We start from the raw sequence: 19,147 nt of genomic DNA, 5'->3' as shown, positions 1-19,147 counted from the left end.
AAGACATTTTTTATGATAAGGGCAGTGAAGCACTGGCACATGCTGCCCAGAGAGGTGGTGGATGCCCCCATCCCTGGAAATATTCACGGTCAGGTTGGTCAGGGCTCTGAGCAACCTGATCTAGTTGAAGATGTCTCTGCTCATTGTGGAAGGGTTGGACTAGATGGCCTTTAAAGGTCCCTTCCAACCCAAACTATTTTATTATCAACAAATGTATTATTTTAACCTTACCAATATGCTATGAAATCTTTGTTATAGCTTTGCTTCTGATACTACTTCTCACTATGATCAGTCTAGTTTACCTAAATTTGAAATGGTCATACTCTTTGAAAGCCCTACATTCATAAAACAGTAAGCGTATCAGAGCTGCCAGGTAACAGTTGGCTGTCAATTTCCCTTCCCTTCCAGCTAGACTTAAAATTCACAAAACTGTTTTTTCACAAACCTGTAGAATTTGTCCTATAAAACCCTGCTGACAGATTCCCACCGAGAAGTATCTCTACTGAGGCCACAGCATTGTGCGAAGGGAAAGAAAACAAAGATTCCAGAGTTCAGAATGGTGAACAGCAAGTGAACACCCATGCCTGTGGTGCCCATCAGGAAAATAAGTATTAGCCAGTCTCCAAGTCCTTGTCTATATTCCAAGTAAGCACTCATCCGCAGACACGCCTTTGTTGTATGTTACCTAGCCAGTACAGTCGTGCATACTTCAGTTCTCAGCCAAATCAAGCCAGTTTCTTTTTATTACTTTCCCTCCTACTAACCTTCTTTACTCATGACTTTCCTAGGAGGCATCTGTATTGTGTCTGTGTAATATAATTAAGATGCATTTGCTCTGCATACATACAGGTGGGTGGGCTGTAAGCACAGAAAAAAAGTCTCACGTTAGAACGGTGAAATGAAGTCTCCTGCTATTAACCATCACACATTTGTTAGTATATAAAATATATTTCATTAAAACCGAAACATCAAACACTTGACCGATGAAGTTTTACGCAGCGGAGATTTCACTTGTGTCCTGGCTGCAGCAGACACTTGTCTGCACAAGGTGAACAGAATACACTTTTGGAGACCAGTAAGTACTCTAGTTGCTAATGCTCTCAGAGCTCAAAATCTAAGCTCTCAACAGGCACATCTGAAGAATTTGGAGCAAAAGAAAGTGCTATCTGGGTTCCTTCAGCTTTGGGAAGTCAGTGGCACGTGGCCAAACATACAGTCAGTTGGATACAAGACCTTCAACTCATATGACCACCAGTTACTGCAGGAAGGAAGATATAAATATCAGAAGAAGTTGCTGACAGATAGAAGACTTGATGCATGAATCTGTGCAAGTTTCTTTATGCTGTTCCTTTACTTTTAACTCCACTACAATGGATTCCAAACCTTCTGTTTCTGAAGGTCTCATTCATTTGAGTTGCTTCTTCTCTGGTATTTCATCCGCGTCTCTTGCATAAAGTTTCTGAAGGCTGGTTCTTCATGACTCTCCTCAGTAACTGGGGAAAAAAGCCACAGTTCAGCACTATTTCAGCACTTGGCGTTACTGAAGAAAGCTAGAGTCAGGCTAGTCAGAGCAATACAAAAAGCCGACTTGATATTCAACTTCATTACATAGCAAAAGAAATAAGTGATCCTAAAAATCAGTGTAACAGGGAAAGAATGAAGATTAGGTCTGTGAGCTATATAAGAGAAAAATCACACACTGCAAGAACTTAGGAGATTGCTCCAAGACCAGCAGTCACAGGAAAAGGGGAGAGAGCCAGGGACAGAAATCGTAAGGCCAAAAAGCTGATGAAACATACTGTGCATTAATTAGGTTCAGAGGTCACTGCATGCTCCAAGCATAACAAGTTGTCTGGTTTATGCATGTTATACACCTATTAAAAATAATTACTTGAATAGAAAATTTACAATTCAACTTTTACAAAGGTTAGAGAGTGATATCACTGGACTAAGCATTGTAGCTGGGCTTCTGCTACAGATTCAGACACCTATGTTTAGGTAACTGAACGTTTGCTTGTTTTCTAGGCTCTCATTACAGTCAATCCTGTTAATGAGATACATAGGGTATTTCCTGACTACACAGGCAGCTTTTAGACCAGATCAGATCCCTCATTCCCTTACCTTCATGGTCAATGTCATCAGTATCACTCTCCCTCTCTTCTTCTTCATCAAGAGTTCCTCGAGTTAGGATCAGCTCAGAGGGACCCATTGCAGAAGCAACATCAGACCCTTGAAGGGAACAGAAATGGCTACACACAAAACAGCATGCTAACAAGTAAGTTAGTTTGTGCCCTGACAAGTTCTATTTGCACATAAACATAGCAATTAATACCTAAAGGGACAGAAAGCTGCTTCTGGATTCCAAGGATATGGGACAGACTGCATCAGCACCATACTCAACCTCATATAAGGCAACAGCTCAACCAGCAGCAGAGCTTTCTCATATTCTAATCTGACTGTTTTCACTTTTTCTAAAGTACTTCATTTCTTCTAATTTGTCCACTGCTTTATACACAGCGGGATTTCTTCTCACGTCTGTGACTGACACATAGAAGAGCTACTTCTGACCCATCCCGCAGGAACTAAAGCCCCACTCCTCTTTACTAACATGAAACTGCTTTCATGTTTTTGCTGTGAAGACAGAAAAGCACTGAATGACTTCTCAAGGCAGACTCTTGACAACTTCTGCAGTAAACTTCCTAGTAAGGTACCTGCAAGTGTGTTGCCCTGCATACACACGCTGCCCATGTCCTTCCACAAGTGTTCCAGCTGCTCTCTCTTTTCTTTATTTTGAGCTTTCTCCTGTAGGTACAAAGTTACATGTGGATTCTGAGTACATTTAAAACATCAGTAGAAGAGTAATCTCACTCACTACTAGCAGTCGTCTCCCAGCCAGAAAGCAGAAGTCAATAATCAGGTCTTACGTTGCAACTAAGGTTACAAAGAACTTTTGGCTAAACATAGGAAGCAACCTCCAGCACAACAGACTTCAAGAACATTTTCAGCAGCATCAGGAAGTCAAACTCAGTGAAGTTGTGCCTGCAGAGAACTGTCCTTTGGACAGCTGCAACTCAAGGTGAACAGAACTACTGATCTTGGTACTGCAATTTGGTCTTCGTTATTATTTGTCTAAATCAAAACAGTACACTTCACTGGTGCGGAAAGATACAGCGATATTCTCAAGAAATCACTTTGGAAAGTTATTTTTAATAAAGTCTCTATCCTTCTGACGGGAAGATATAAGAATCTTTCCCAATTATTTTCTCACAATTTACTCAAATAAATAATTAGCACTAGAACATTGAGCAACATCTGTTTTACATAACATCTTTATTTTTGTGAAAAACATGTTTTATAAAACATCTTTATTTTGTGAAATATATTTTGCTCCACCAAATCTAGGCAAAAAAAGGCACATGGTGAGCTTCAGGATTGGAGTTTTTCCATAATGAGTATAACTAGTAAATGAAATGTTAGACCCTCCAAGCAATTGTGTGCATAAAAGTGACCCCAAGATATACTGCCCAGGCATACAATAGTTAAAAATACTTACCAGTGTTTTTCTCAGGCGCTCATATTCTGGACGATATTCTCTGAAAAGATAAAGAGAATGCATTCAGTCTGAACTAATACATGATTTACATTAAATAAAGATCATATTGGAGGCTTGTTTCTACCCAAAAAAGTTTTCACAGAATCACAGAATGGTTTGGGTTGGAAGGGACCTTAAAGATTACGTAGTTTCAACCCCGCTGCCACGGGCATGGACCCCTTCCCCCAGCCCAGGGGGCTCCCAACCCCGTCCAACCTGGCCTTGAACCCTTCCAGGGAGGGGGCAGCCACAGCTTCCCTGGGCACCCTGTGCCAGCGCCTCAACACCCACACAGGGAAGAATTTCTTCGTTATAGCTAATCTAAATCTCCCCTCTTTCAGTTTAAAACTGTTACCCCTCATCCTATCACTACCACTCCTGATAAAAAGTCTTTCCCCATCTTTCCTGTAGCTCCCTTTAGGTACTGGAAGGCCGCTGTAAAGTCTCTCTGGAGCCTTCTCTTCTTTAGCCTTCCACGTTTGAGAGACATTTCAGAAAGACTAACTGTACTTTTTACCCAGATTTGAGTTCCAAAACAAATGGATACAAAATAAGTGAACATACTTCATTAAAATACCAAACTTTTCTCACACTCTCTTCTTGGGTAAGAAATTAAACCAGCTCAACTGAGATAGTCATTTCACTGATATACCTAATCAGCAGACCTATCACATTCCTCTAATCACAGACATGACTTTCCCAGCCAGTACTTGTGCCTCCTAAGACAGTTCAGTGATATCTCGTACACAAAAACTGTTCACAGACTTCCAAAATACTGTACCACTATGTGACCTTTGAAATATTTCTTTAATGAAGTAAGAATAAAGTGGATATGGATACTCTCTTCTAAGAATCAAGGAATGGTTTGGGTTGGAAGGGACCTTCAAAGATCATCTGGTCTAACTTCCCTTTCCACAGGAAGGGACATTTTTCACTAGATAAGGTTGCTCAAAGCCTGGTCCAACCTTACCTTGAGCGTTTCCAATGATGGGGCATCCCAAGCTTCTCTGGGCAACCTGCTCCAGTGTCTCACCACCCTCATCATAGAGAATTTCTTCTTTATGTCTAATCTAAACCTACCCTTTTCCAGTTTAAAACCATTGTCCCTTGTTCTGTCACTACAGGCCTCGGTAAAAAGTCTGTCCCCATCTTTCTTATAAGACCCCTTTAAATACCGAAAGGCTGCAATAAGGTGTCTCTGAAGCCTTCTCTCCTCCTGGCTGAACACCACCAACTCTCTCAGCCTTTCTTCAAAGGAGAGGCGTTCCAGCGCGCTGATAGTTTTTGTGGCCCTCCTCTGGACCTGCTCCAACAGGTCTATGTGTGTCTTGTACCATGGGCCCCAGAGCTGGATGCAGTGCTCCAGGCAGGGTACCGTGAGAGTGGAGTAGAAAGGGAAGAATCACCTCCCTTGACTTGCTGGCCTGGCTTCTTTTGATGTGGCCCAGGATATGATCACCTTTCTGGGCTGCAAGTGCTCGCTGGCAGCTTAGGTGAAACGCTTAACTAAGGTTTCATTATGTAGCTAGTGTATCCCAGAATAACTGTTAGGTTATATGGTAATACTCCTCAGCACCTCCAAACATTTGAGGGGAAGGGGGAGAAGAGTACACATAATACCCTGCCCAGGTACTCCCAGGCGAGCCATCAAACCATCAAAGACCCATCTCAACAAGCCCAGAGGAACACAGGGGCACTGTGGCAGGCAGGTAATCCAAATTAAGGACTCAGAGGAAGGGATACCTTATCCCGGCTGTCCCAGGAGAAACATGAGCCCCACGGTCCAGGCGTGAAACCCGTCACCGTGCCTCACCGGGTGGTCTCTCGATCACCTTGTGAGCACAGGAGGGTGGCTGCCTAGGGGTGCAGGACACATTATAGGATGCAGGGAAAGAGCATTTGGGGATAACACAGGATTTAACATGGGACGTTTAGAGGAGGAACCAAAGGTGGGAATAAGGAGGGACTTAGAAGATTTGTGAAGGAACAAGTGTGGGAAACAGATAAGGGAATAAATGGGTCTATTTGCATGCAAGCAGAGACCAGGCAGTATGCAGACCAAGGGGCATGACCAGGCCAGGCTAATCAGACCTGGGAGCATGAAGCTGTAGCAGTTTCTCTCTTGCTGTCCAATCCAGCATGATATATTTTCCTTGAACAACAATTTATGGCCTGATTTAGGTTTTTCCAAGTAAACCAAGTCACTGGATGTGCTTTCTAATGTTATAGAGCATCCTGGCAGTATTTCATGGGGAGGAATCTAGTAAGGAGCAAATTCTTAAAGAATTTTTGAATTTCAACTTGCTCATCTATTCAGTCTGCCCAACTCATGCTAGCTTCCTGAGGACAATCCAAACCTTGATCAGTGTATGGAATCTGAGGGAAAAAAATTACTTTACAGATTTGTTGGCACAGATAGCTTTTACTGTTTCACTGAACAGTTGGCACAAAAAATCACCACTGAATAGCTCCTTTTGACTACTGTTTTTTATGCTGACTCTTGCACTTAAGTTTATTAGAAACTCTAGACTACCTTGGCTGTGAAAAATGAATAGTCCTTCAAATCAAAGGCGTGAACTCATGGATCAGTAACTTCAGCAAGTATTCACTAGGTCAGGGACCAAAGGTTATCACCTTACCTCTCATACTCATCCACAGCTTTAGAAAGCTGAACAAAAAAATCATCCAGTCCTGTGCCAAGCACAGCAGAAACACCGACCACCTGTAAAAGAAAACCATGTACCAGAACTGAAGAATAACAGAACCAAGTTTTTAGCTAACTGATAGATGATCAGAGCTGAAAAGACTAATCAGTATCTTAAAAAAACCCAACACCCAGAAACCCCCTAAAATAAAAATAATAAAAAAAAAAAAATAGGAGACTAAAGATACTCATTTAATCATCACAGTGGCATAAGACTATGTAGTGATACTTCCACTTCTGTCATTCCCACTTTCAACTTCTTTCTCCACCTGCTGTTAATGTTTAATACCTCTGATTTGAGTGGGTTTTTGGTTTTGTTTTTAATTTCTCCTTTCTCCTATTCAGCTCAGGAACCTGGGTTTTCCCGTCTGTTTTACAAATTTTACCATGGGGTGAAGCGGGGAGCAACAGTAAGAAAAAAAAATGAAATCTGACTCTGCACCCATACTTGTACCTCCAATCTCAATACCCCACAAAAAAACATAGTTAAGACAATACAATGCCTAAACATAATGAACAAGATAGGGCTATTCAAAAGAAAGATCAAGTCTTTCTTCTGTTTACTTGGTTATTGTTAACAATCCAAGTTCTCATTCTGAACCTAGCATTTTATGTGGTTAGTATAACTGCTGCAGTATCAGTGTACTAGAATTAAAGTGCAAAATAGACCACGAGAACTGACCTTTTGCCCCTGAGGTCCCTATACTTTGTATTTAGCTGAAGCACATTTTAAAAGGTACCCAATCCAACCCCCAGAACAGCAAGAGATGGAGAATTAAATCCGTTACTATGGCAGTACATTCAAAATGCACATCTGCTTTCTAATTTGAACTCGTCTGTCATTATAATTCCGGCTATTTGTTCTGCTTTCATTAAATCAGTTCTCTAAAAATACCTTTAATTAAGATGATTACTAGCCAGTACTTGGTGACCCTTATGAATCTTACATCCTCTAATGAAAATGCTTCCTCTTTTTCATAAGCAGGACAGTCTTAACTACTCGCTTTCAAAAATAAGACTTTTTCCAACACAGCCTTGCATTTTATCAATAGTACAGTAAATATGCAGACAATCAAATATTCCAAAGGATTTTAAAGCAGTAGCCTAGGCACTGTGCCAATATATATTCATACTTATACTTTCTTTGTACTTAAATACAAGCTGACTTCTACCTCTATAATCCTCTGCATATGTCCTGCTCTCCAGTCTACTATTCTAATAGATGTGACATGCATATAAACAGCTAATTAGCAAATAAGGGCTAGGAAGTACTTTAGTCCTGTACTACAACCCATTCTAAAATAATGTTCCACATAGGGCACTTATTTTTGTTCTGGCTAAATTATTATTGTCCATACAAATGGAATAATTTATTTTCATTGCCTCTCTTGCAATATCCATAAAGCCATTTGCTTCCTTTTTCTTAAGTAAAAGCTCATGAAAAACATAATTAGCTGAACCGTTTTAGCACACACCATGGGATCATTAATATCCTTCAATGTGCAGTGTTTTCAGAGAAACTGAATAGATTTGTCCTCTCAACATCTGGTAAGTGGAAAAAAACCCACTTTTTCTCGCATCAGCAAATATACAGGATTTTTTTGTTTGTTCCTGAGATTCTTTCCTTTCTTCCTACACAGTAAATTGCCCAACTGTACTTGATACTTTCAGAACAATGAAAATTATCTCAGATGGGAGACAGTGAAACACAGAAAATTACTTCTTACCAGCCTATTTTAGCTTTCTTCTGATGATTAATCACAATTCAGTATTAAACGATTCAGGCTGCCACTCAGTGTGACAAGCAACTAGATACTTTATGTTTAAACCAGCAAATCCTCAAACTCAATGCAAGGCTCATCAACAGATTTCAGTTGAAAAGGACGGTCCAAAGCTCTTTTACAGAACAGAATGGTTGAAGTTTGAAGACCCCTCTGGAGATCATCTAGTTCAATTCTCCTGCTCAAAAAGCAGGATTAACTAGAACAGGTTGCTCAATATCTTGTCGGAGCATATTTTGAGTATCTCCAAAGATGGAGACTCCAGAATTTCTCTGGACCTTCTGTTTCAGTGTTCAATCAGTAAAATTACAATCATTCTTTTTTCCTCTTCTGTTTAAACAGTTTCCTGCATTTCACTTCGTGTCTGTTGCCTTTTGTCCTTTCACTGGGCACCACGGAAAAGAGCCTGCCTCTGTCTTCCTTACATCTGCCCATGAGGTAGTTATACACATCAATAATATCCTCCTTGAACTTTCTCTTCTCCAGGCTTTTCTAAGAGGTAGTAAAAAAAGGAAGATTCTTACCTTCAGTGAACTGTAAAATTCATCCAACACTAAACTCATAGAACGAGTCAGGTTACTGACATAGGATGTCTCCTGATTCAGGGCGTCGTGAAAAGTTTCAAAGTCCTGCATCCATTCTACTGCAAAACTGTGATCAATTATGTCAGTCTGGAAAGAGAAGAGAAAATTTTCAGGAGAGGTAATGATGAATTCTTAGCCTTAGACTGATAAATGGACAGATAAAAAACTTCCATTTTAAACTTTACTTTTTACCAAAGGCTAAGCATCAGATCAAAATTAAGTTTAAAGTTATGAATCCTAAGCCTTGGGCCTACCTTTCCTTACATATACTGAGATGAAGTCCTATTTCTTTAAGTCTTTCAAAAAAATGTATTTTCTTAAGAGAGAATTATTTTAAGAGAGAATTATTTTACTACGTCATGCCTTTTTCTTACAGAAAAAGCTTAACAGCTTCTAAAATGACTGTCTTGAGTTAGAAAGAAAACTGTGTACAAAAACTTGGTAAGTAAGCAGGCAGATATCAAAGATATGCATGGTTTGGGTTATTAGGAAGATGTATGCAGTTGGAGTGCATCAGACAGTAATCCTACTTGGCTGGTGTGAGGTAAAATTTCACATTCAAAGCATGGATTTTCTGGAGGAAGCGTATGGCATATATATGTGTGTGCAAACACACAAAGCTCGATATTTTGGGGAGCAATTCCTTGAATACAAAGGATGTCTGTGGGGAAAAAGAAGAGTACTTGCACCAAAAATCTAACTGGATTCTTTTAATGTGAAATTGTTACGTTTGAAGAGGTGGATAGCTGTTTTGTTCAGAAACATTCCTTTAAGGCTACAAATACCTTGCACAACCCTGGAAGTATATACTTAGGCTAGGAAGTACCAGCTCTCTGGCAAATACTGGCATATTTTTACTGTCACTGATCAGGACCAAACACCTTATTGTTAAGTTTTGCCTACTAAAATATATGGGACTCCCTCCTCAAAACAGGCAGGTGTAACACAATTCCCACCGTGAGTCATCAGCCTGCTGCTGAGTAGAAATAATTAATAAGAGAATTGTTGTCCTGGGTTTGACTGAGTGGTGGGTTTTTTTGGTAGCAGGGGAGGGGGCTATAGGGATGACCCCCTGTGAGAAGCTTCTCGAAGCTCTGCCAGCTCCACGTCAGCTCCACCTCTGCACCAAGGCTGAGCCAATCAGCTGCGCCTCTGCGATAACGTATTTAAGAAGAGATGTGGTGAGGAGGAGTCAGACTTGTGAGGACGAGTTGCGGCAGCTGCGTGAACACCAAGGTCAGTGGAGGAACGGAGGGAGAAAGGAGGGGGGAGGTGTGCCAGAGCAGAGACCCCCCTGTATCCTGTGGGGAGACGGCAGGGTGGCCACCCCCCGCCACCCATGAAGCTCTGCGGTGGAGCAGACACTGTTTTATGGCCTGTGAGGTGTTTCACATGGTTGACCAAGGTGACTGCCTGAAGAAGGCCAGGATCTTGTGGGAAGAAGCAGCCCTCCCTGCTGTAGTTTGGCACCGGGAGGATTGCAGCATGTGGGGGTGTCCCATGCCGGAGCAGCTCGGGAAGGGCTGCAGCCCATGGGAGGGACTCCAGTTGGAGAAAGTTGGTGTACCACGCCGGAGCAGTGTAAGGAAATGCTGCGGCCCGTGGGAGGGACTCATGTTGGAGAAAGTTTGTGGAGGACTGTCTCCTGTGAGAGGGGGACCACTCTGGAGCAGGGGGAATAAGTTCCAGAAGCTCCCCCCACCAAAGGCAGCACTGACTGCACCCCCACCATTCCCCATTCCCTGCCCCTGCGCCACTGGGGGAGGAGGTAGAGCTATCGGGAGCAGAGCTGAGCCCGGGAAGAAGGGAGGGGTGGGGGGAAGGTGTTCTCAAGATGTGGCAATGCTTCTCACTGTTCTACTCTGTTAAGTGTTGTTAGTGTCTGTAAAAAATGTATGTTCTTTTTTTAATTCCCCTAATGAGTCTGCCTTTAGGCCATGACCATAATGGATGATTCGCCCCTCCTGGTCCTATGTCAAATCCCAAGCCTGGCTCATCTGTCCCTTCTCATTGCCGAAAGAGAAGGAGAAGAGTGTGGCTGTGTGGTGTTTGGCTGCCGACCAGGCTCAAACCATGACAATTGTTTTGAGGAAGCAGGTGACTGTAAGAGTGCATTCAGTAATAAACTTACCTTTATGTTACAAAGTTAAGTTTCCTTGCAGCCTAGGGTTAAGATGCAAAACATTTTTCAAATTGTTAGTAGCATCTCTAACTTGAATGTTTGGGTGTAACTGCCCATCCCTAATTCTCCTTGTGCATCTGTATACCAGATTAAAGACCCCTTTTAGATTCAGTTTTCAGCCTGCATCTCCCTCCCAGCCTCTCTTCTCTAGAAAATCTGTTATTGTTGTAAAACAAATACTCTACAGCAAAGCAAACTAAACAGAATAATGTTCCACTAGGACACAGAAACCATAGCTTTAACTTACTTTGTTCATGACAACAATGAAAGGTAGCTTTGTCTTGTACAGGATACTGGGGGGCAGGGGGGAGAGAGGGAAACAAAAAAAAACAACCCACAAGAAAAGCATTAAAAATTAATTTAAATCTCACTAGCACAGAAAACAAATTAAGTGTAAGGCAGACAAGACTTGTGCAAGACTGAATACAGCTGACTTCAAAAGGTAATTATCTTCTTCTGCATCAATTGGAACATAATTTTCATCCAAATCCTGCTTAGCATATTTGAACAAAACATTCCCTCCCTCCGCCCTCCCTCCAGGTGTAAACACACATCTGTAAGATATCAAATCTCCTTCTACACACCCAGTTAATTTTGATAGCTCCAAAAAAATCTTGGAAGAATCACTGAAAGTATCATAATATTTAAAAAATAGAATAAAATATTATGTGTTTACAAGAAGTAACTTAAACTAGGCTACGTTGATACATCTCAGATAAAGGATTTTATAAGCAACAGGCAAGATGTTAGATCTGATGTAACTCGCCTTCATCACACTAAGGTCTCATGGATTATTTAATGCTTTCAGTGTGTTTCGGCCCAATGACCTCCACGTGTCCATAGGCACCTAAATTACTTTGCTTATCCAAAGGGAAAACCACCAAGACAGAGAATAACCAAAATAGCAGATATGAGTGGATATGAGGCAGCAATGTGCACTTGCAGCCCAGAAAGCCAATCGTATCCTGGGCAGCATCAAAAGAAGCCAAGCTTGCAGGTTGAGGGAGGGAATTCTCCCCCTTTACTCTGCTCTCACGGTACCCTGCCTGGAGCACTGCATCCAGCTCTGGGGCCCATGGTACAAGACACACATGGACCTGTTGGAGCAGGTCCAGAGGAGGGCCACAAAAACTATCAGCGCGCTGGAACGCCTCTCCTTTGAAGAAAGGCTGAGAGAGTTGGTGGTGTTCAGCCAGGAGGAGAGAAGGCTTCAGAGACACCTTACTGCAGCCTTTCAGTATGTAAAGGGGCTTATAAGAAAGATGGGGACAGACTTTTTACCGAGACCTGTAGTGACAGGACAAGGAACTTTAGAATTAGTGTCCGTGTCCTTTAAAACAAGAAGTTTTAAACTGGAAGAGGGTAGGTTTAGATTAGACATAAAGAAGAAATTTTTTACGATGGATACTGGAGTAGGTTGCTCAGAGAAGCTGTGGATACCCCATCATTGGAAGTGTTCAAGGTCAGGCTGGCCCAGGCTTTGAACCACCTCATCTAGTGAAAAACATCTTTGACCATGAAGGAGAGGTAGACTAGGTGGTCTTTAAAGGTCCCTTCTAACCCAAACCATTCTATGATTACCTTCCAAAGTAAGTATCAAAGAGACATAGCAATCAAAGCAGATGGACTGCATTTTCAGCTTTTCTTACCTGCAGGCATACAACATGTTGGACATAAAAGTGATAGGGTTAGTACTGCGAGAGGTGTCCATCACATAAACAACAACTGAAGGAAAAGAGGAAGCCTGGAAACACAAAGTAAAATATATTTTAATTAGAAGCACATGCTGTTCAACAGCCACTTCTTTCATACAGCCTAATGGTCAAGTCATGTAGAAAATACTTACTAAGGCTTCAGTTATGATGGTTCCTGATGCTGACCAGGTGAATACCTCAATTTGCCCTGGTGTGTCAATAATAACATACCTGGTAAAATGTCACCCCCCACAAACAGTAAAGGAAAATTAGTTAAGCACAGGGTCCTGTTCTGACTAGATTACTACAAGCACATAATGGCAAATCACATAATCATTCTGTTACAGATCAGAAAAGCTTTCCCTAAACAGTGACAAGATTTATGGGCATGCCTGAAAATTTCCTCTGTGAATTTAGTAACTAAGTAATATATACTCTCTTCAGATTCTACTGAAGTTGAAGACATCAATTTGACACACACTTAGTACTGCACACTCTTCAGAAGAATTAATTGTTGCCTATCTGAACAGTGCATGAGGAAAAATGACGGTCTAATGGAAGACAAGAAAAGCAGAACTGGAATCAGCAGACATTTCTTCGATGTATCCAAAGAAACTATGCCCACTTCTACATGAACTTTATATCGATGTTGAAAAACAACTAGAAAACATGCAGAGAACCTTTTTAGGATTTCACATGGTTTTCCCACATTGATCCCACAAAAGTAGAACTTGGTAGAATGTACTCACTTAGATGCATTTTGTCTTTTTTCAATAAACTTCATCACCTGATGGAAAAAGGAGTATACTTTGCATTTAGGCTCACAACAGAAAACTTTCATAATCATTCCATAACAGCAGCTATATTATCTTGCACAGCTGCATGTATGTATCAGAAGAAAATTGAATACTCAAAGCTTGTCAGTGTGTGAAAATGCCCTAACTAAGGAAGGATGGAACATGCTCAGACACTACATAGGTCAAAGACAACCTTGCTTTTGTACAGAGAACATAGTGCAACAGAACAATTATATACAAAGACTAAAGAATGTTCTGTACACGTGGCTTCTAAATTTCACTCTTAAAAAAGCTGAAAAACTGAAATCTCTCAAATGAAAGCTAATGAACTTTGGCTGCTTTGTAAAATACATGGTTCTGTATGGAGAATACTCTTAACTCCAAAGAAATATCAGAAGGCTAACCAAACACAGTGTTCTCTGAGACTCCAAATACACAACCACCCACACACACAGTCTCCCACAGAAGCAACCTCATACCTGATCAAATCTTGTAGCAAAGAGATTGAGAGAGGTCACTATTCCACCATTTGGGCCCAGCCCATATCTAGACGCTTCATTTAGGAAAGCAGATGATTATGCAGACCTCAGAGGGCTTATTTTTCATTTCCAATAATAGTTCATCATGTGCAATGCACACTGGACACGTTGCAGCAAAAGACAATACCCCTAATACACAATTAAGTCTTCTAAGTGATTAAGTAATTAAGTGATGCAGTAGCATAACAAATACGAAGCGGTCTCTCTCTTGCCCAAACACGTATGATTGACTTCTGTGCAATATGCTGTGGCTTCTCCTTGCAGTTATTTGAGCATTACCATTCTGGACGAAAAGAAAATATACGTATGTGTATACATCAAAGCCATCTTTGTTTTTCCAAAAATACTTACAACACAGCCAGTAACTCAAAATTTAACAATGCCCTGAATGCACTTAATGTTAAACATTTATACTTCAAAAGATAATTAAAAGATTTGTTGCACAAATACACTTTCGCAGAATTTAAATGAGAACGGGAATTAACGTTGTAAAGATACTTGAAGTGTCAGCTTAAAGATTTCAAAATCCTTTTTCATGCGTGCAGATCTGTATACAAATTATGTTCAAAGAAACAAAGAATTTTTTTTTAACTGCATAAGAACCAGCACTGATTCATCACTACATACTGTCTTATAGGGCCACTACTCTCAATATCCCAAACATGAGGCCAGACACCCTCCTCAAGCGCTATTTAATGAGATGCTTACGCTCCAGTAATGGCTAAAAGACACGGTAAAGCAAATAATGCACCTATATACCAAACTGAAACTTATACCTGAATGTTTTGCTGATAACTCCATATCAAACAACAGCCAAAATCAAGTATCCTATCCCCCACCGTCTTTATTCTTATCTAAAATACTAAGAGTTGCTCTAGCAAGTCAAACCCAAACACTGGATATTATCTCTATCTGCACAAGCTATTTCTTAGGAGACAAAGGGCCTCCGCACCCCTCTGGAACTGCAGTTGTTTTAGTGTAATGCTACTGAACTACAGGCATCAAAATACTGTGCAGCAAGAGCCAACAGTCCAATGTCTTTGAGATTCAGAAAGACAACAGTGGTTTGATTATCGTCAAACAATGTGGAGACAGTTTCCTCTGCCTACTACAGGCAAACAGAAAATTGCAAATTTGTTTTAACAAATAAAATTTGTTATATATTTTTATTAAATTATTTATATCATTTTTAAATATACATAAAAATACTTTTTAAAACATGGGGAAAAGGCAGCTGGCTTCCACAAAAAAATATACAAGCTCTTTGAAAGAACAACAGGAAAAAAAAAATGTGGGCAGAGTGCCTATTATTTGTAAAAATGTTACTATTAGGCAGAATCCTTTCTAGCACAGAAGAAAATGACCTAGTGTTTTGCCAATTGACGGGGTTAACACAAAGGACACAGACACCAAGCTAAAGAAATAGGCTTATTTTACTTTGGTTTAAAGCAGCAGAAAGAATAAGCGAGGTAACGCATCTAGTCATTACTACATAAAGCCAGCTCTAGGGATTAAGAAACATACATCACCAATTGCCTTCGTACTTTACCATCATCCAGACCCGTGCATCAGCTGGGGAGCCCCGTCACAGCGAAGGGTCGGAGAGCCTTTCCCGGCAATTGGGAAGTCCCACGCAGTGCGTCCACTCGTAGGTAAGGTCTCCGTCTTTGCTGCGAGAGGGTCCGGCTTTTATACAGTTTAACAAACAAGTCTATACAAAATGCACGGGAGATATCTGGTAGGTTGATATGCCTCACTCAGGCGTGTCCGGATCTGACCAGGATCCAGGCATGTCTGAGGAGTTTCTGTTTTTCTTTACATTTGGGATTTATAGTTACTTCCTGTTGTTTACTTATAGTTTCCAGGGATTGTTCCCAGGGTTGCATTTCATGCCGATAAGATACTGGTTGCTTCATGCTGCTGCTAAGATGCTGGTTGCTGGTCGGGGAATTCACTCAGAAGTCAACTTTGGTTTGAGGCCTATTGTTTGGGCCTTTTTTGTTTCACCTAGGGAGTATCAAATCTTGTAGAACATAAGTTTCTAACCTCACATGCAAGAAATACATAGCCAAAAACTTCTGATCTTCTCAACATTCTGCATTACTGCAATCCCCAACACTTCCTGCCCCCTTCGTCATACTGGGCAGAAGTGACAGACTATTTTCACAAAATCTGAGATTCCAAATATCATTATTTAGACAAAAAAGGATACTGTTTCATGACTTCTTTGTATTTCACAGTGTCCCTGATATCTAGGGGAGGAAGACATATAAATAGTTTTAGGACATGACTTTTAAAATATCCTCCTTCGATTTGCTGGTAGGTGAAAGCCCTTCTTTTTCTAGAAAGTGTCCCTTTTGTCTCAGTAATAGATCTAGCATCAACATGAAAAATCTCCCAAGTAGAATAAACAAAGTCTAACAGATTAGCTATGCCCTGAACATACACATGAAACCCAATGTGAAAGACCACCAGTTTAGGTATTTAGCAGTAACTGCTTCAGTTAACAAAGTATACATATCTAACTGTATTATTAAAGATCCAGCACCGGAACAGATGCTCTAATTATTCATCTGACATCAATAAAACAACTCTGGTATCCACACTGCCTTTCTTATCCTCTGGAGAGGCAGGCTGACAAACTTTAAAAAGTTTAAGAGACAGGACCCTCACAGACATGATTGGTAAGCCCTTTAGAATGACTAAACATAAGGTCTTTTTTTATTGTTACGGTATTTTCTCTAAAATTCATGTCTTTTAAAGTGCTTTAAATAAGTTATTTGGTAGCATATATGGCCACCGCTGTTCTGGACCTAAGGAACCAGACTGAATCTGCTAATATGGTCACTGCTGGTGACAAAAAACCCAACAAGAACCCAAACGTATAAAATCACACCAGATGATGTAAAAAATGTACAAACGTAGTGGAAGAATGTCTTTGGTCCTAAAAATTCACATGTTAAAGACTGGTAGAAGAAAGGAGTTAAATTTCATTTTTAAAAGATAATAATCTTAAAGTCCTTCTTGCATTGGGACTTGGGATCTCTTAAAGAGAATGTAAACAACCTAGACAGATACCTCACATAACCCGTCCCACCCCGCCTCTTCCACCAAACATGTGAAAAGCAGTATAGCAAAACCGGCTCTATTTACGGCAAAACGTACTTGATTACTACTGGCGGACTCGGCAAACATGCCACACCTCTGGTTCGGGGCCACCCCCTCCCTCACGCTGCCCGTGACCGGCCACAGCCCGGGGCTAAGCCGCGGCGGCGGGACTCACCGATGTTGGCGGGGAAGGGCAGGTCATGCACGGCGGGGTCCAGGTTGATCACGTACGGGGGGCAGCGCTGTCCATGCAAGTGGGCCGCGAGTCGCTAAGGGGACATGAGGAGCCGTCAAGGCGCCGCTGGACACGGGGGTAGCGCTGGGGGAAAAACCAGCCTAGCCCCACAGCCCCCCAGCCGCCCCTCACCTGTACAAAGGTAGTTTTCCCGGAGCCGGCCATACCCAGCACCAGCACGCACACCGGAGCCGCTGCCGCCCCCGCCGCCGCCGCCGCCATTTTCCCGGCTCCCACTTGTCCTTCCGGGGCACGGAGAGGCCGGCAGGCGGGGGCGGCTCCGCAGCGCCCGGCCATGACGCGCGCGGGACCCGGCTGCCGCCCTGCCGCCGCTGGCCGGGTACGTACCGCGGCTTCGCGAGGCCTCCCCGCGCCGGACGGCCCAGTCGGGGCCCAGGAGCAGCCGCTGACACCAGCCGCGGGGCCCGGGACCGGCCGCCGCCCGTGAGGAGGCGGCCGGAAGTGGGGGGGCGGGACGGCGCGGGCGGGCGCGGGCGGGCGGGGCGCGCGCTGACGTGGCGGCGGCGGCACCATGCGGGGCGGCGGCGGCGGCGGCTGCTCGGTGAGTGTCCGGGGCTCGTGCTGTCGGTGGTGACGGCTGCCGCCCCGCGGGCGCACGGCCGGGCTGCGGCCTGGGAGTCGCCGCGAGATGGGCTCTGCCGCCGGGATGGCGGGAGCGGGCCAGCGCCGCCGGAGCAGCCGCGGGGGGACTTGTGCTTCGTCCTGAGGGTCTCGCCGGGATTAGGACTGGCCGGAGAGGGGGCTCGGCCCGGCGCTGATAAGCGGGCGGTGCGGCCTTGGCTCCGTGAGCAGCCCCGCTCCATTTGTCGCCGCGCGTCTCCTGGGCCTTGTCCCCGACCGGGCGGGCGGCGAGCGGGACCCGCTCCGGGCTGCCTGGAGAGGCGGCGGCGGAAACGCCGGCTTTCCGTTTGAAGGCCTGCTCGCCCACTGACGCTGAAGCTGGGGAACTGCGGGGCGACCCGCTGGAGCGGCGGGCCCAGCTCTGCTCGGCGAGGGGCCGGGGAGGGATCCGGAGCGGGGTGCTGCTGGCTCCTGCTGCCGGTCGTGCGATTTGTCCGAAAGGGCTTCGTTGCAGGAGACGGTAGTCTATGAAGTAGGGGTGGTGAGGCACTGGAAGAGGTTGCTGAGAGAGGTTGTGGGTGCCCCATCCCTGGAAGAACTCAAGGCCAGGTCGAATGGGGCTTTGAGCAACCTGGTCTAGTGGTAAGTGGGTCGGAACTAGATGATCTTTAAGGCCCTTTCCAACCCAAACCATTCCATGGTAAGTATGCAGGTAGAAAGGGAAACATGGGACTGACATAGGGAGTTCCCCAAAGGGTGCTGAGCCATTGTACCAGGCCCAGGCCCTGGGATTTTTCCCCGGGGGAAGGGACAGTCAGGGCTGTGCGGGACACTTGGTGCTTCCACTGATGCTTTTCCTTTGTAGCTGTAGGACTGACTCACTAGCAGTTACTACATCAATCTCTTGACTGCAGTGGGAGTTTGTGCGGCACTTAAAATACCATCTTTCCAGATATGTTGCTGTGGTGCATCCTGTCTCCAGCAGCAGGCCATGTTCCAGGTCACAGAAATGTCCCAAAGTCCATAGGGAGGCAGAAATGACCCACTCACAAATGAAGTATCTTAATCTTTTCAGGCTTTAGGCCGCTGTTGCTCTTTTTCTAACATCTGCAAGGAAGTTGGCATTTTTGTTTTCTGTATGTCCAGCTCCTGAGCATTCCTGCATACGTTAGGTCTCTGTTTTCTAAGTGGGAAGTACACTGTATAAATAAAAAAATATTCAAAATTTGAACACCAGTTTCTCTATGTTTCCTTCATAATTGCTGCTATCAGCTCCTCACAAAGGAAGGCTAGGTAGATCCTTTACTGTGACCTAAATTCTTCATACTAATATTCACTTTTATGCAAAA

The 19,147-nt window shown here is 43.3% G+C and overlaps 2 protein-coding genes across 6 annotated transcripts in view; one reads left to right on the top strand and one right to left on the bottom strand.

The window, feature by feature from the left end:
* Positions 1-932: 932 nt before the first annotated feature.
* Positions 933-17,513, bottom strand: GPN1 (GPN-loop GTPase 1). 3 transcript variants are annotated; one of them, XM_033007296.2, is made up of 15 exons: positions 17,349-17,513; positions 17,157-17,250; positions 16,086-16,125; positions 13,814-13,880; positions 13,287-13,324; positions 12,690-12,768; positions 12,493-12,587; positions 11,091-11,136; positions 8,602-8,748; positions 6,232-6,314; positions 3,554-3,593; positions 2,712-2,802; positions 2,122-2,268; positions 1,384-1,493; positions 933-1,258 (listed from the first exon to the last, which is right to left on the bottom strand). In XM_033007296.2, exons 1-14 carry the CDS (start codon positions 17,511-17,513, stop codon positions 1,402-1,404), a joined length of 1,224 nt encoding a protein of 407 aa, XP_032863187.2. In that variant the 3' UTR covers positions 933-1,258; positions 1,384-1,401. The 3 variants fall into 3 exon arrangements, with proteins under 3 accessions (XP_032863187.2, XP_032863189.2, XP_032863188.2); XM_033007298.2 differs by having other exon boundaries at positions 933-1,493; XM_033007297.2 differs by having other exon boundaries at positions 933-1,493; positions 2,122-2,229.
* The window catches only part of ZNF512 (zinc finger protein 512), a 25,106-nt gene continuing 23,413 nt past the window's right edge, over positions 17,455-19,147 (top strand). Inside the window, exon 1 of one of the 3 annotated variants that reach the window (XM_042803597.1) lies at positions 17,455-17,556. In XM_042803597.1, coding sequence (XP_042659531.1) covers positions 17,512-17,556 — 45 coding nt within the window. In that variant the 5' untranslated portion in view covers positions 17,455-17,511. Of the gene's footprint in view, positions 17,557-17,739; positions 17,779-18,330; positions 18,441-19,147 lie in introns of those variants that run through there. The other 2 variants (XM_033007295.2, XM_033007294.2) reach the window with 2 other exon arrangements.

This window comes from Tyto alba, unplaced genomic scaffold (assembly GCF_018691265.1).
Source record: "Tyto alba isolate M040663 unplaced genomic scaffold, T.alba_DEE_v4.0 Super-Scaffold_40, whole genome shotgun sequence".
NCBI classification, from domain to species: domain Eukaryota; kingdom Metazoa; phylum Chordata; class Aves; order Strigiformes; family Tytonidae; genus Tyto; species Tyto alba.
The sequence above is the reverse complement of the archived record's forward strand: the minus strand, read 5'-3'. Positions and strand labels throughout refer to the sequence as shown.